Here is an 18,094-nt window from a genome sequence, read left to right on the forward strand (position 1 = left end):
ACAACAATGGCAAAGGGCCGGTGGGAGGGCACAGGTAGACCCCTTTCTGTGCACATGCCTGCAGTGCCTCTATGAATGTCTAATCTAAAATGAACTCACTGAAAATAAACGGTTTGAAGCTAAACAGTTTTGTTGGCTGAGAGGCTGTTCAAAACTGATTTCTGTCATATGTTCCCCGACTACACTTTTATTGAACTCTGAGAGACTGTGATGCTTATTTAACATTTCCTGTGTTTTCTTTCCATAAATAGTTAATTGTCAGGTTGAACACTCTCTGAAGCATCTTTTCTGAGCACAACATAACAATTGGCAATTAGTGTCTTTCCACTACCAGCTTCTATATGTACGATGTTGAAAGGTTCTATGTACGATGTTGAAAGGTTATATGTACGATGCTGAAAGGTTCTATGTACGATGCTGAAAGGTTATATGTACGATGCTGAAAGGTTATATGTACGATGCTGAAAGGTTATATGTACGATGCTGAAAGGTTATATGTACGATGCTGAAAGGTTCTATGTACGATGCTGAAAGGTTCTATGTACGATGTTGAAAGGTTATATGTACGATGCTGAAAGGTTCTATGTACGATGTTGAAAGGTTCTATGTACGATGCTGAAAGGTTATATGTACGATGCTGAAAGGTTATATGTACGATGTTGTTAGGTTCTAATTCTCAGAGTAAAAACTCTACGGACAATATGAAAGCTCAAACCAAGCTTATTCTCCCAGAGGATCAATACAGCTGCATTAGACAAAGACATATTCACACAAGCACTGATATTTAACCCTTTCTCATAGGCCGAGTCTCCTCCTACACATCGGAACAACATCATTCTTTAAGTGATACGGGCCATAAACTTTTATTTCTCCCCTAACGTGACCTGAGCTGATCTCGACCCCCCTCCATCACTAATCTATGGCTCTCTCCCCTTATCAATGCCTGCCACATGTGATCGCTTCCCTGCACTCGACACACAGCTGTCATGGTGCCTGGTACCAGACTGTGTCTCTTCTCCTCCCAGAGGATCCCTCCCTGATGGCTAACAATAACATATCCTGACAATGTAAACGTTATACATTACCCTCTCTCCTTTACATTTAATATTCTCAGAATCCAACACTGCGTTCTGTGCTGGCAAATATACCCAGAGGACAGGAGTAAACCTGTCAGGGGTTGGTGGTTCAACACATGCTGAGAGGAATGCTAAAACACAAGAGGCTTTGTTTGGACAGCTTGTTTGGATGGATAGAGAGGAACAGACATCAAATATCTGCCTGCTTGCTTCACAGTCACTGGTGATCTAAATTACATCAGCTCATATCATGGTGTATGGCTGTAAGCTGTCACCAGTTGTAACCCATGGACTGCTACATTCTCCTGTCACCATGTCTGCTTCCTTTTAATGCATGGTGACATGGAGGCATATAAGTCTACCTGAGGCATGTTTACACAGTTGTGTTTGGAAGCATGCCATGTTGAACCATTTCTGAAGCATACCAAAAGGCCAGGTTATATGAGTTGTTGTTGGGAAGGAAGCATGCCATGTTAAACCATTTCTGAAGCATACCAAAAGGCCAGGTTATACGAGTTGTTGTTGGGAAGGAAGCATGCCATGTTAAACCATTTCTGAAGCATACCAAAAGGCCAGGTTATATGAGTTGTTGTTTGGAAGCATGCCATGTTAAACCATTTCTGAAGCATACCAAAAGGCCAGGTTATATGAGTTGTTGTTTGGAAGCATGCCATGTTAAACCATTTCTGAAGCATACCAAAAGGCCAGGTTATATGAGTTGTTGTTTGGAAGGAAGCATGCCATGTTAAACCATTTCTGAAGCATACCAAAAGGCCAGGTTATATGAGTTGTTGTTGGGAAGGAAGCATGCCATGTTAAACCATTTCTGAAGCATACCAAAAGGCCAGGTTATACGAGTTGTTGTTGGGAAGGAAGCATGCCATGTTAAACCATTTCTGAAGCATACCAAAAGGCCAGGTTATATGAGTTGTTGTTTGGAAGCATGCCATGTTAAACCATTTCTGAAGCATACCAAAAGGCCAGGTTATATGAGTTGTTGTTTGGAAGCATGCCATGTTAAACCATTTCTGAAGCATACCAAAAGGCCAGGTTATACGAGTTGTTGTTTGGAAGCATGCCATGTTAAACCATTTCTGAAGCATACCAAAAGGCCAGGTTATACGAGTTGTTGTTTGGAAGCATGCCATGTTAAACCATTTCTGAAGCATACCAAAAGGCCAGGTTATATGAGTTGTTGTTTGGAAGCATGCCATGTTGAACCATTTCTGAAGCATACCAAAAGGCCAGGTTATATGAGTTGTTGTTTGGAAGCATGCCATGTTAAACCATTTCTGAAGCATACCAAAAGGCCAGGTTATATGAGTTGTTGTTTGGAAGCATGCCATGTTAAACCATTTCTGAAGCATACCAAAAGGCCAGGTTATATGAGTTGTTGTTTGGAAGCATGCCATGTTAAACCATTTCTGAAGCATACCAAAAGGCCAGGTTATATGAGTTGTTGTTTGGAAGCATGCCATGTTAAACCATTTCTGAAGCATACCAAAAGGCCAGGTTATACGAGTTGTTGTTTGGAAGCATGCCATGTTAAACCATTTCTGAAGCATACCAAAAGGCCAGGTTATACGAGTTGTTGTTTGGAAGCATGCCATGTTAAACCATTTCTGAAGCATACCAAAAGGCCAGGTTATATGAGTTGTTGTTTGGAAGCATGCCATGTTAAACCATTTCTGAAGCATACCAAAAGGCCAGGTTATACGAGTTGTTGTTTGGAAGCATGCCATGTTAAACCATTTCTGAAGCATACCAAAAGGCCAGGTTATATGAGTTGTTGTTTGGAAGCATGCCATGTTGAACCATTTCTGAAGCATACCAAAAGGCCAGGTTATATGAGTTGTTGTTTGGAAGCATGCCATGTTAAACCATTTCTGAAGCATACCAAAAGGCCAGGTTATACGAGTTGTTGTTTAGTTTGGTTGTTGTTTCAAACAATCCTTTGATTGTTTCTCTGTGTGCTCCAGGTTTACTAACTCGGTCTCTGTCTCTCCCCAGGTTTGCAGACTCTATCCGGGGCATGCTGAAGCTCATCCTGGTCCTGATGATGGCTGGGGCTTCCCTGGCCTCCACCTGGTTCACACTCACTTGTCTAACCAGGCTCACACACCTACCCTCCACTGCAGGTAGGCCTGGTAGAGCATGGTTTCCATGTCAGGAAGTGAGCATTTTACATGTAGGTCGTGCAACTGGCGTACACCCAGAGCATCCTAGAGCCACAATGGATACTTCAATAGCAGACTTGTCCTTTAGATTCAGGAAGGAACACATGGACTTAGTATAGTAAGTAGCCATTGGCTTGTGCTCGTCAGAATGGCTCACAGGAGCAGGAGTGAGGTAGCTGTTTCTGTAGTGAGGCAGCTTCATGTACAGTACCAGTCAAAAGTTAGGACACACCTACTCATTCAAGGGTTTTTCTTTATTTTCACTATTTTCTACATTGTAGAATGACCTGGAGCCAGTGGGTTTGGCGTCGAGTATGAAGCGAGGGGCCAGCCAACGAGAGCGTTAAGGTCACAGTGGTGGGTAGTATATGGGGCTTTGGTGACAAAACGGATGGCCCTGTGATAGACTGCATCCAATTTGTTAAGTAGGGTATTGGAGGCTATTTTGTAAATGACATCGCCGAAGTCGAGGATCGGTAGGATGGTCAGTTTTACAAGGGTATGTTTGGCAGCATGAGTGAAGGATGCTTTGTTGCGAAATAGGAAGCCAATTCTAGATTTAACTTTGGATTGGTGATGTTTGATGTGAGTCTGGAAGGAGAGTTTACAGTCTAGCCAGACACCTAGGTATTTTTAGTTGTCCACATATTCTAAGTCTGAACAGTCCAGAGTAGTGATGTTGGACAGGCGGGCAGGTGCAGGCAGCGATCGGTTGAAGAGCATGCATTTAATTTAGCTTTATATCACCCCCACAGTGTTCTGTCTGACTGAAGAATACATCTAGGATCTACTTTCTATTCATTAATGGACCGAGAAGCATAACAGAGTGTTATGTACAGTACCAGTCAAAGGTTTGGACACACCTACTCAACCCAGGGTTTTTCTTTATTTCTTTATTGTCTACATTGTAGAATAATAGTGAAGATGCTTCAGGTCCCCAAGTAGTCTGTTTCAGAAGAGGTGTTATGTTAGGGCCTGGTCTGGCTCTGTCATATGGCTGTGAGCTACACTAGTTCATTTAGTAGACAAGATTTGCTTATAATTCTGTGGCATTATTATTTTATATATATATATATATATATTTATAAAGAATACAATTGAACCTAGCTGAACCTAGCTGAATAAAATAGAAAGGATATTTTCTCCAAACAATTTGAGGGAGTGTGCACATGTGCTATTCAGGTACTCCTATATGATTATTTTAGTTATTTACGTATCTTTAGTTGTGATACAAATGTTGGATTATATGTTTCGATTTATAATACATTATATGGCTGCAAGATGCGACTCTAATGACGATTTGAAAATAGTTGCATGAAATGCATGAGCTCTGCTTTGTTTTTTACGCAGGCTGTACACTCTCCATCAGTCTCTCACTCACAGCTTGACAAGCACTTGATAATGCCACAAATTTCCCAGCGGCAAATATATAACTCACAAGTGAGAGGCTAATATTGTCACCCATCAGACTATTCTTGATTTAATCTGGTCTTTACATAAATAAATGTCATCTATGCACTTAAATAGCGAATAGAGGACGCCTTTCCCATGGTTCTTTTTCATGCCAGACAGGTAGGCTATACTCCTGTTGTTAAGAGAAGCAATGTGCTTGATATTAGGAAGGTTGAGAAATATATATATATATATATCTATAGAAAGCTGGTGGGATCCTCTTCTTTTTAATAGAGGTCATCACTCTGTTTTCTCACGCAATTGTATAGCCTATAGAAATGTTGCGCAACATGAGCTCATGGGTTCTCATGAAGTGTTTGATTAGAGTTTCAATCACATTTGCATTGATGTCAGAGCGATTAGAGGGACAATAGAGTGCTGAGTACCAGGCAGTTAGCATGTTTGGTAGGCTACTAATGACGGTCAGCAGCATCAGAGCTTGGAGAAGCCTAGCACATCGATTTTGACTGCCACCATGACTCGCCTCTGCCGGTGTGGTGGTAATCTGGTCACCGTAACAGTCCTAAGAAAAGAGGACTAAAATATTATCATGGAGCAGCGTCATACTTCCTCTAATAAAGGGATCAACTAGCCACAACCTGGGAGCAACGGATGTAGTGGAGGAACAGAGCAGCGGTGGTTGACTGTGTTTGATACCAGCCGGTCATTAGAGCAGGACGGGGGTGGTAGAACAAAGGGCAGAGAGGATATTCACTGATGCCTGTGTCGCCGGTGCCGTGGTGTCGCCTCAGTTCCTCTGTGGCAGCAGACAGGCAGGCAGAGAGGCTGGCAGACAGACAGACAGGCAGATAGACAGGCAGGCAGATTGGCTGGCTCGGTCCTCACAGACAGTGTGTGATTAAGAGCGGTGCTGGGTAATGGGGAGTTGATTTGACCCAATCTGCAGTGATAAAGGAGACGGCCGTGGAGAAAACTGAGAGCCATGCTCTGCATCCCAAATGGCACCTTATTCCCTATATAGTGTACTACCATAGGGTTCAGGTCAAAAGTAGTACACTATATAGAGAATAGGGTGCCAATTGGGACACAAACATGCTCTGCTCCATGGTGATGGCTTAATCCGCTCACCCACCCCAGGGCCCCAGGGCTCAGTCTCAGAGCAGTTGAGACCTTGATCAGTGGCCAAGACACACAAGCATGAACAAACACACACACTACCGTTCAAAAGTTTGGGGTCACTTAGAAATGTCCTTGTTTTTGAAAGAAAAGCTATTTTTTTTGTCCATTAAAATAACATCAAATTAATCAGAAATACAGTGTAGACATTGTTAATGTTGTAAATGACTATTGTTGCTGGAAACGGCTGATTTTTTAAAAATATTTATTTTTATTTTAACGGAATAAAGCTCATCCTGGTCCTGATGATGGCCTCTTCACTGTTGACGTTGAGACTGGTGTTTTGGAATACAGGAGTTATGGTTGCTGATAATGTGCCTCTATACGCCTATGTAGATATTCCATTAAAAATCAGCCGTTTCCAGCTACAATAGTCATTTACAACATTAACAATGTCTGCACTGTATTTCTGATCAATTTTATGTTATTTTAATGGACAAAACATTTGCTTTTCTTTCATAAACAAGGACAGAAACTAGCTGTCTTTGGCTACACCATGGTGCTACCCTAGAGAGTGCTCTTGAGGCTGTTGTAGACCTTCATTGCAAAACAGTGTGTTTTAATCAATTATTTGGTGACGTGAATATATGTAGTATAGTTTTATCCTAAAAAAAAAAGATAAAATTTTTAATGTTTCACTTTTATTTTTATGAAATTCACTGAGAAGGATGGTCCTACACACACACACACACACACACACACACACACACACACACACACACACTTGGGACATTGGCCAGCACTAACTAACACAATTTGCCTTTTGCGTTGGAACAGAAACATCCCTCTGTGCCCTGAGAATAACTAAATGTAGTCAATCTCATGAAAAGACCCAGACAGGCTGCACAGCAGGGTTTTTGCCTGTGGTTTATTCCCTATCCAATACCCACTGTTAAACCACCATTGACTTACCTGGAATGACATTATGAGTGATCTTTGATACCTGTAGGAACCCGGAGGCTGGTATTTGTTCTCATGGAGACACTGTTCTCACAGTCTCGCTAGACTAGTGTAATTTCACACTAGTTATAGTGCCATATCTAATGCACTCTGTGAACTGTTGACGTAAAAAGGTATTTTTAAGTCGCATTTTATTGATTCATTGATTTAATACACACATTGACTCCCTGTCCTCTGCTTTATACAATGTGATTTTTGATTGATTTACTGATCGATTCATTGATTAATTAACCCTCCGCCCCTCTGTCCTCCCCTCAGCCACCCTGTACACCTCCTGTATCGTATTGGGCATCTTCATCAACAGTAGTGTGCCCATCTTCTTTGAGCTCTTAATCGAAACCGTGTACCCCGTGCCCGAGGGCATCACCTGCGGGGTGGTCACCTTCCTCGGTAACCTGGTCACCGGCTGCCTCCTCTTCTTCCTCACCTTCTACACCACAGGTAAGACCGACAGGCTGATCACAGGTACAACACAGAGAGAGAGAGAATTAAATGAGAGGAGACAGCCCTAGAGCAGCGGGTCAGATTCCAACCCAGATGAAGAGGTCGGATGTGCCTTCCATTACCACTGAGGAGCATTTAAAGAAATAGATAGATACATTAGCTTTTGAGACCTTTTGAGTTATAAAATGTATTTTGATTACAATTAAAAACACTGTTTTATCGCTCCCAGACTGGCATTCATTGTCTGAATCTTGCGGAACTTCATGTGAAATATGTAAGCACAGCATACAACAGAAAGGACAGAATATCTCTTCCTGGTTGGAACAGAAGCAGGTCGGGAGCCTGTAGTGGAGCCAAACCATCATACCTCCTCTTTGTCTGTTCATCCCAAATGGCACCCTATTTCCAATGGGCCCTGGTCAAAAGCCATTTGGGAAGAAACCTCTGTTTCCCTCCCCTTTTAGCTGAGCTCCTTTCTGTTTGCAGAGCTCCTCTGGCTGATTAACCTTCACAGTAAGGTCAAACGCATCACAAAGCCAATCAGGTGGAATGATGAATAATGCTTAGAGAAACTTGACAGCATTCCCCTCTCAAACACTCTGGAGTAAATAGATAGAATATACTGTATACATATTTATACATACTGCATTTGTATTCATGAGATTCACACACACACACACACACATGCACACAAACACATACTCACACACACATTCTCACACAAACACACACACTGGCAAGTCCCCCTGGTGGTAAGCTGTATGAACTGACAGATACAGCTGTTGCCTGACAACTACATTCTGTCATGATCTACTAACTGGCTGGTCCCTCAGAGTACAGGTGGTGGATAGTCAGCCCTTAATTAGGGTGGCCACCTTGGACCAGAGGCTCTTTCTCCACTAACAAAGCTGACACCCGGACAGTGCATGTTCACCTATTTGACTGTGAGTGTTCCTGTTCCACCCAGCAACAAGCAGAAAGGGATTCAGGAGATTCGACAGGTCAGGCAGCAGAAGCAGAAGCCAGGTGCTGATGAATAAACATCAGTTTAGGGACCTTTACACTGTGATTCTAATCACTAGCGATATGTGTACAGTTTCCTCAGACTGGAGCGAGCTAGTGATTAATCATGAATTACCCATCAGTATAGATACATGCTTTCCAAATTGTACACTATCCTCTTCATAGTGCAATACTTTTGACCAGGGCCCATAGCGCTCTGGTCAAAAGTAGTGCACTATATTAGGGAATAGGGTGCTGTTTAGGACACAGAACCGTGTCATGTGGACAGCCAGGTGGTGTCAGATAGAGATGTCTGTAGTGTAGGATCAGGAAACTGATACAGGCCTCATAAAGTATACATTTTCCCCCTTCTAGACGGTGGTGGTGAATGATAGCCTGCTGGATGTGTACAGAGGGGTTTGTTTGTGTACTGGAGACTGAGGCCATGTGGTCAGAACTGAGAAGGTAACCGTGTTGGCAGCTTCCTCTCTCCCTCTGACACCCAGGAAGATTCAACCGAGATTAGAGCGCTTTGGCACAACTTTAGCTTTTCAAATCTGACCTTGTTGCGGTCACAGAGAGTAGTGTGGTTTGTTACCCATTAGTCTCACTCACTCTCTCTCTCTCTTCTGTTCTGCTCTGAGTGATGCTCAGAGGCTATACCCAGCTGAGGCTGGTCTGAGATCTGTAATTATGGCCCCCGACATCTTGAGTAGCACACTCTTGTGGTATTCCTGTGTGGACTTCACACTCTTAATGACTGCCAGCAGCTCAGACCTTTATAAACAGAGCAGTTGGTGTTCCTCAGGGCTGAGTGTTAGGACCAATTCATGTGATATTTACATGTCTCTAGGAATGTAGAGCCCATTGGTTTAGATACTAGTTGAGATACTAATAACTACAGCTAAATCCAACTAGTTCCTGTTGATCAATCATTGGGGATGAACTCAGGAGAATATACACCACTAACAGTATGATGAAGCTCCAATATTTTCTCTCCTACCTGTAATTCATCTGTCATTAATTTTAGCTTATAACCGTAATTGATGTGACAGATATGTTGGTGTGGAATTAAATCTGATTTGAAAATCTTAGCCTTTTCAAAATCCTCCCCACTCCCTCCTATATTTAAAATTGGCAACCTCAGCCTCAAGGATGTTCATTTATTTTTTGGCTACGGTTTTTTAAAGAAGTTATACATTTGTAAATGTATTAAATGTCTATTTTAATATCACCTTAGTGGGTCCCAACGGTCTTCTATCCCAGCAGAGTGTTTTGTCCAAAATGGCACCCTATTCCTATTATGTAGTGCACTACTTTTGACCAGAGCCACTATATAGGAAATAGGGTACCATTTGGGAAGCAGTCGAGCCTAATCCCTAAGGTCACTTAACCACTGAGTCTGTCTGAAAACATGAATGGAGACAACACTGGCTATATGAAAACATACTGCTACAGTTGTTGGTACTTTAGAGTTCATCTGCTAGTTGTTTATGTGATTTAGCTATGGAGTGGTGGGTGGAATAGAGAGCAGGGAGACGTATTGTTGAGCATCAAAGACGCCTCGTCTATGTGGAGGAGTTAGGGCTTGTGTGGGGTAGGCGGCAATATTGGTTGCGTTTGTTGTCAAGACTTCAACACGGGAAACAGAAATAATTCACAGAGCTGAAATAATTGCCACTCTTCTGTTTTCTTCAAACTTTTTTTTGTAAACTTTGCCAAATTTGTCTGAAGTACAAAACTATGAGATTAATAATATGTTCTTTGGTGACATACAGTTGAAGTCGGACGTTTACATACACCTTAGCCAAATACATTGAAACTCATTTTTTTTTTTTACATTTAATCCTAGTAACATTTCCCTGTCCTAGGTCAATTAGGATCACCACTTTATTTTAAGAATGTGAAATGTCAGAATAATAGTATAGAGAATGATTTATTTCAGCTTTTAATTCTTTCGTCACATTCCCAGTAGGTCGGCAGTATTTGGTAGCATTGCCTTTAAATTGTTTAACTTGGATCAAATGTTTCAAATGGTTTATAGGCCTCCTTGCTCGCACACGCTTTTTCACTTCTGCCCACAAATGTTCTATAGGATTGAGGTCAGGGGTTTGTGATGGCCACTCCAATACCTTGACTTTGTTGTCCTTAAGCCATTTTGCCACAACTTTGGAAGTATGCTTGGGGTCATTGTCCACTTGGAAGACCCATTTGCGACCAAGCTTTAACTTCCTGATTGATGTCTTGATGTTGCTTCAATATATCCACATCCTTTCCCTCCTCATGTTGACATCTATTTTGTGAAGTGCACCAGTCCCTCCTGCAGCAAAGCACGCCCACAACATGATGCTTCCACCCCCGTGCTTCACGGTTGACATGGTGTTCTTCGGCTTGCAAGCCTCCCCCTTTTTCCTCCAAACATAACGATGGTCATTATGGCCAAACAGTTGCATTTCTGTTTCATCAGGCCAGAGTACATTTCTCCAAAAAAGTACGATCTTTGTCCCCATGTGTAGTTGCAAACCATAGTCTGTTTTTTTTATTGCGGTTTTGGAGCAGCGTCTTCTTCCTTGCTGAGCGGCCTTTCAGGTTATGTCGATATAGGACTAATTTGACTGTGTATATAGATACTCTTGTACATGTTTCCTCCAGCATCTTCACAAGGTCCTTTGCTGTTGTTCTGGGATTGATTTGCACTTTTCGCACCAAAGTACGTTCATCTCTAGGAGTCAGAATGCGTCTCCTTCCTGAGCGGTATGACGGCTGCGTGGTCCCATGGTGTTTATACCTGCGTACTATTGTTTGTACAGATGAACCTGGTACCTTCAGGTGTTTGGAAATTGCTCCCAAGGATGAACCAGACTTGTGGAGGTCTACCATTTTTTTTCTGAGGTCTTGGCTTATTTCTTTTGATTTTCTCATGACGTGAAGCAGAGAGGCACTGAGTTTGAAGGTAGGCCTTGAAATACATCCACAGGTACAACTCCAATTGACTCAAATTATGTCAATTAGCTGATCAGAAGCTTCTAAAGCCATGACATAATTTTCTGGAATTTTCCAAGCAGTTTGAAGGCACAGCCAACTTAGTGTATGTAAACTTCTGACCCACTGGAATTGTGATACAGTGAATTATAAGTGAAATAATCTGTCTGTAAACAATTGTTGGAACAAGTACTTGTGTCATGCGCAAAGTAGATGTCCTAACCGACTTGCCAAAACTATAGTTTGTTAACAAGAAATGTGTGGAGTGGTTGAAAAACGAGTTTTAATGACTCCAACCTAAGTGTATGTAAAGTTGCGACGTCAACTGTATCTGTAATCTGTAACCTTTAGTGAGTGTTATGGAGGCAGCGAAGACCATAGCTCTGTGTAGAGACATGTTGATCCAGAACAATGATTTTGTTTTGCAGTTGCTCTTTCATTTCTGGGATGTTTTTGAATGATTGTGGTGGGAACAGTTGATACTATAATCACACCTCCTATTTGAAATACACACAGACATATTAAATTACACAACAGTCTCGATGTCTTCCCACCTAGTCTGAATATTCTGACAGTAATAGAAAGTAATTATTCTCATTTTGTTTTATTGAACGTTTAATGATTTCATTTCGATTAGTTAAGTCATATTTATATCAGACAAATGTCAGCCAGCTTCATTCCCCTTTCCCCTAAAAAAACAAAAACTGAGGAAAGTGAGAATGGGAGGAATAAATCAGTCTGAAACGTGACGTCCATTTTAAATGCACCAGCATCATTGACCACAATTAGGAATAATTGCGGCAGCAATAAGTGACTTCTGCTCGCGACTCAGCCTCTGTGCGTGTGTGAGTTTGCGTGTATGTGTGTGTGTATGCGCGTGCGTAAGTCTGTGGCGGCCATGAAATTGTGTCAGCTATTGTCATGCAAATACATGCTTGTCTCACGATAATTGACTGTTAATTAACATGAACACATTTAGCATTCTCCAGGCCTCCACACATACAAGCTGCGTACAGGCTGCTGATGCATGCCTTTGGAACATCTACAATTCAAAAAGTTGAATAAATCCATTAAATATACACCATCACAATAAATCCATTAAATATACACCATCACAATAAATCCATTTAATGTACACCATCACAATAAATCCATTTAATGTACACCATCACAATAAATACATTTAATGTACACCATCACAATAAATACATTTAATGTACACCATCACAATACATCCATTTAATGTACACCATCACAATAAATCCATTTAATGTACACCATCACAATACATCCATTTAATGTACACCGTCACAATAAATACATTTAATGTACACCATCACAATAAATCCATTTAATGTACACCGTCACAATACATACATTTAATGTACACCATCACAATACATCCATTTAATGTACACCGTCACAATAAATACATTTAATGTACACCGTCACAATACATACATTTAATGTACACCATCACAATACATCCATTTAATGTACACCATCACAATAAATACATTTAATGTACACCGTCACAATAAATACATTTAATGTACACCGTCACAATAAATACATTTAATGTACACCGTCACAATAAATACATTTAATGTACACCGTCACAATAAATACATTTAATGTACACCGTCACAATACATACATTTCATGTACACCGTCACAATACGTCCATGATTTATTTTAGGCAGGTCTAAAGAAACATTATGATATAAAGAAAAATGTATTTCAGAAGAACAGAATATGAGTTGTTGGCCTACTTTATGTTATCTGGCTAAGTGCCATTCCAGAGGCTGTTGGCTTGTTCATTTAGCAGACAAGATATGCTTATAAGTCCCAAGCCATTATTTTATATTATATGATTTTATAGTAAGAACAATATAATTGAACTTACTGAGTACAATAGAAAGGATATTTTTCCCATTCCGGAGCGAGTGTGCATATGAAGTGGCTATGTTGAGGGTAAAAGTGATCATTTGAAACAGATCCTATACGCTAGATTTAGAGTTATTTGGAGACTTTACGATACAAACCTTAGAATGATACAAACCTTAGAATATCTTAGAAATCAAAACATACATTAAGTTTAGACACAACTACTCATTCAAGGGTTTTTCTTATTTTTTAAAACTATTTTCTACATTGTAGAATAATAGGGAAGACATCAACTCTGAAATAACACATATGGAATCATGTAGTAACCAAAAAAGTGTTACACAAATCAAAATATATTTGAGATTCTTCAAAGTAGCCGCCCTTTGCCTTGATGACAGCTTTCCACACTCTTGGGATTCTCTAAATACATAAATAAATGAATAAATGAATAAAAACCCTGGAATGAGTAGGTGTGTCCAAACTTTTGACTGGTGCTTTATATGGGCTGCACTAGAGGCTATTGATTTGAGAAAGTCACACAAAAAACTTGCACTCCTTTCCTCAGACTAGACACGCTGTTTTCTCATCAAGCCATAATATTTTCACCCAACAGACTATTCTCAATTTAATTTGTCATTACTAATAATTATCGAAAGAGCAGAAATAGGGGCAGGAACAAGTCATCCGTATGCACTGGAATAGCGAATAGAGGCCATTTCCACACAGTTTGTTTTTCAATCATGCCGGGTAGGATACTCGTGTTTTATAGCGGAGCTTGTGCTTAATATGAGCAGCTGAGAAATAAATGTAGTAGCAGCTGGGATCCTTTTTTTAGTTACAACCATCAAAACTCTGCTTTCACACAGGATTGCATAAAGAAATGTCTGGGCTTATAAGGATACGTATTTCACTCCATGCATCAACACTGTCTTAGGAGCACGCAGCCTCTCGCTGCGCGACAGGTGATATTCTGCCCACCCAACCTCTGTATGCCATGGGCTCTCCAACATTGTTCCTGCAGCTACCCAGTACTCTGTATGCCATGGGCTCTCCAACATTGTTCCTGCAGCTACCCAGTACTCTGTATGCCATGGGCTCTCCAACATTGTTCCTGCAGCTACCCAGTACTCTGTATGCCATGGGCTCTCCAACATTGTTCCTGCAGCTACCCAGTACTCTGTATGCCATGGGCTCTCCAACATTGTTCCTGCAGCTACCCAGTACTCTGTATGCCATGGGCTCTCCAACACTGTTCCTGCAGCTACCCAGTACTCTGTATGCCATGGGCTCTCCAACATTGTTCCTGCAGCTACCCAGTACTCTGTATGCCATGGGCTCTCCAACATTGTTCCTGCAGCTACCCAACCTCTGTATGCCATGGGCTCTCCAACATTGTTCCTGCAGCTACCCAACGTCTGTATGCCATGGGCTCTCCAACATTGTTCCTGCAACTACCCAGTACTCTGTATGCCATGGGCTCTCCAACATTGTTCCTGCAGCTACCCAGTACTCTGTATGCCATGGGCTCTCCAACATTGTTCCTGCAGCTACCCAACCTCTGGATGCCATGGGCTCTCCAACGTTGTTCCTGCAGCTACCCAGTACTCTGTATGCCATGGGCTCTCCAACATTGTTCCTGCAGCTACCCAGTACTCTGTATGCCATGGGCTCTCCAACATTGTTCCTGCAGCTACCCAGTACTCTGTATGCCATGGGCTCTCCAACATTGTTCCTGCAGCTACCCAGTACTCTGTATGCCATGGGCTCTCCAACATTGTTCCTGGAGCTACCCAGTACTCTGTATGCCATGGGCTCTCCAACATTGTTCCTGCAGCTACCCAGTACTCTGTATGCCATGGGCTCTCCAACATTGTTCCTGCAGCTACCCAGTACTCTGTATGCCATGGGCTCTCCAACATTGTTCCTGCAGCTACCCAACCTCTGTATGCCATGGGCTCTCCAACATTGTTCCTGCAGCTACCCAGTACTCTGTATGTCATGGGCTCTCCAACATTGTTCCTGCAGCTACCCAACCTCTGTATGCCATGGGCTCTCCAACATTGTTCCTGCAGCTACCCAACCTCTGTATGCCATGGGCTCTCCAACATTGTTCCTGCAGCTACCCAGTTCTTCATTTGGGAAACCAAGTGAAATCTGTTCTGGAATGTCAATCTTAACATGTTTTCAAAACAAAACATATTTCATTAAACTTTTGACAGCCCCTCTCTCTCCGCGCTGGAGAAAGGAATGAAGGAGAGAGAGGAGGAGCTGGCAATGCATTGTGGTGAGATATTCTGTAGCTAAAGGTAATGTCAGCCTATTCATTAAATATATCAAAATCCCTGTTACTAGGCTATTCAAAATCAAATACAGTGGGCCTCCCTGTTACTAGGCACTGCATCACAGTGCTAGAGGTGTCACTAAAGACCCGGGTTCGATCCCAGGCTGTGTCGCAGCCGGCCGCGCCCGGGAGACCCATGAGGCATTGCACAATTGGCCCAGCGTGGTCCAGGTTATGGGAGGTTTTGGCCGACCAGGATGTCCTTGTCCCACTGCGCTCTAGCAACTCCTTGTGGCGGACTGGACGCCTGCACGCTGACTTCGGTTGGCAGCTGTACAAGGTTTCCTCTGACACATTGGTGCGGCTGGCTTCCGGTTTAATTTGGAGACAATTAAACCGGACATTTTGAATCAGTTATTTTTTGTCATATTTATTTTGCTATGCGTAATATGCTATGTATTGTATAACAGCACAATCATTATTTTAATTCCATTATTTTTTGGGGGCTTGGGCTCATAAATATGCCTATGTGCCTTTTTCCACTCAATTGGTCAGGAGCTGGGAATCTACAAGGTGTGGGAAGAGTTCAACGGGGATGCTGGCCCAACTTGACTCCAATGCTTCCCACAGTTGTGTCAATAAACTCTAATATGCATATGTGGTTTTAAAAGTATCATCACCTTACAAAGCACTGTCCATTTAGTGTAATGTTTGAAACAGCACCCAAATGACCATGTTTTCCACTCAGTTTCAACCTGTTTTCTTTCTTCAAATTGATAAATCACATTGAGGTGAGTTTTAAAAGCATGATACTGTTTTGATGATAAGTGTTTGATGTGATTTTCGATCGCATTTGCATTGATGTCAGAGTGGTTAGAGGGACAATAGAGCCCTGAGTACCAGGCCATTAGGACCTGATGGAGGGACAATAGAGCCCTGAGTACCAGGCCATTAGGACCTGATGGAGGGACAATAGAGCCCTGAGTACCAGGCCATTAGCGACCAGACTGTCATTAGCGAATTGGGTTCTACCAACACATATCCAGAATGCATAAAAGGAGATTACCTCAACAGTCATGGAATTTTACTGTGGTCGTGACTCATGACAGCCTGTGTGGCAGTATTACGTTCACCACAACGTGCATAGGGTGAGGTGTCAGAGCTAACTAGCCGTCTGTGTCTGGCCTTGACGCACTTCCCTCAGTCCCTCGTGTCCCTGCTTTGTGTACCAGCCTGTGGGTGTCTGCAGCTGTTTATGTTATTCCACTCCCTCCCGCTGGTCAGGGGTTTTTATCAGCTTTTAGACCCTCACTTCTGAAATCGACAGAGACACAGACAGAAGGAGAAGAGAACACCTACCTAATATTGAGTTGCAACCCCTCACCCCTTTTGCCCTCAGAACGACCTCAATTCATCAGGAGCTGGGACTCTACAAGAGGTTGAGAGAGTTCCACAGGGATGCTGGCCCATGTTGACGTCAATGTTTCCCATAGTTGTGTCAAATTGGCTGGATGCCCTTTGGGTGGTGGACCATTCTTGATACACACAGGAAACTGTTGAGCGTGAAAAACCCAGCAGTTCTTGACACAAACTGGTGCGCCTGGCACCTACTACCATACCCGTTCAAAATCTTTTGTCTTGCCCATTCACCCTCTGGCACACATACACAATCCATGTCTCAAGGCTTAAGCATCCTCCTGTCTCCTCCCCTTCATCTACACTGATTTGAAGTAGATTTAACAAGTGACATCAATAAGGGATCATAGCTTTCACCTGAATTTACCTGGTCAGTCTGTCATTGAAAGAGCAGGTGTTCCTAATGTTTGGTACACTCCGTGTAGAGCCAGAGGAAGAAGTGAAAACATAATTTAAATTGTCCTTTTTAACTGAACACTGAGGTACTGGAGCTATGATAGCTTGTGAGGAATTGCCTCATCGTCTCTCTCCCCAGAGGCTCTTTCATTATTACTGTTCAGAAAGGGAAATTATGTCCACTCCTATTCCCCTTTGATTTGCTGTTCAAGCAACTCCAAATAGTTTTGCTTTCTCTCTTACTTTCCACACACTGCAGCCCTGCTACTCCTCACTGATGATGTCACTGGGACCATTGGCTGCTCTTGAGCCGGTTAGTCACTTCTTTACCACCAAATACCTGACTGGATTACCTGAGAGATTTGGTTGGTTGGTGGGCATACATAGACACATTAGCATTCATTCAGACTCCACACCAATTCACACATCTCTCCTCCCTCTCTGTACTCTCTGTCTTCATCTAAATGGATGAGTCTGGGTCAGGCAGGCTGTGGAGACAGAGCTGTCAGATAAACACAACTCCCATAACTTCCCACACAACCAGGCAACAGGTTACTGATCTAACCTGATTAATGATTGTGCTACTTCAGGATGAAACATCTTCCACCTCATCACTTCTCTTAACTCTCTCTCTGTCCACTGAGCTCTGGACTCACAGATGTTCTCTCTCTCTCTGTCCACTGAGCTCTGGACTCAGATGTTCTCTCTCTCTCTCTCTCTCTGTCCACTGAGCTCTGGACTCAGATGTTCTCTCTGTCCACTGAGCTCTGGACTCACAGATGTTCTCTCTCTCTGTCCACTGAGCTCTGGACTCAGATGTTCTCTCTCTCTCTGTCCACTGAGCTCTGGACTCACAGATGTTCTCTCTCTCTCTGTCCACTGAG

The 18,094-nt window shown here is 42.4% G+C and overlaps 1 protein-coding gene and 1 long non-coding RNA gene across 3 annotated transcripts in view; both read left to right on the top strand.

Annotated features, from left to right (window-relative positions):
• LOC118386344 (solute carrier family 49 member 4 homolog) overlaps positions 1–18,094 on the top strand; it is a 97,563-nt gene that overhangs the window by 68,740 nt on the left and 10,729 nt on the right. Inside the window, exons 7-8 of the mRNA XM_035774030.2 lie at positions 3,087–3,214; positions 7,061–7,243. Of these exons, the coding sequence (XP_035629923.1) occupies positions 3,087–3,214; positions 7,061–7,243 (311 nt within the window). The remainder of the gene's footprint in view (positions 1–3,086; positions 3,215–7,060; positions 7,244–18,094) is intronic.
• Positions 1,377–3,002, top strand: LOC127931142 (uncharacterized). 2 transcript variants are annotated; one of them, XR_008139908.1, is made up of 4 exons: positions 1,377–1,784; positions 1,995–2,126; positions 2,325–2,588; positions 2,919–3,002. It is a non-coding gene; the product is annotated as an uncharacterized LOC127931142 (long non-coding RNA). The 2 variants fall into 2 exon arrangements; XR_008139909.1 differs by lacking the exon at positions 2,919–3,002 and adding an exon at positions 2,721–2,786.

This window comes from Oncorhynchus keta, chromosome 7 (assembly GCF_023373465.1).
Source record: "Oncorhynchus keta strain PuntledgeMale-10-30-2019 chromosome 7, Oket_V2, whole genome shotgun sequence".
NCBI classification, from domain to species: domain Eukaryota; kingdom Metazoa; phylum Chordata; class Actinopteri; order Salmoniformes; family Salmonidae; genus Oncorhynchus; species Oncorhynchus keta.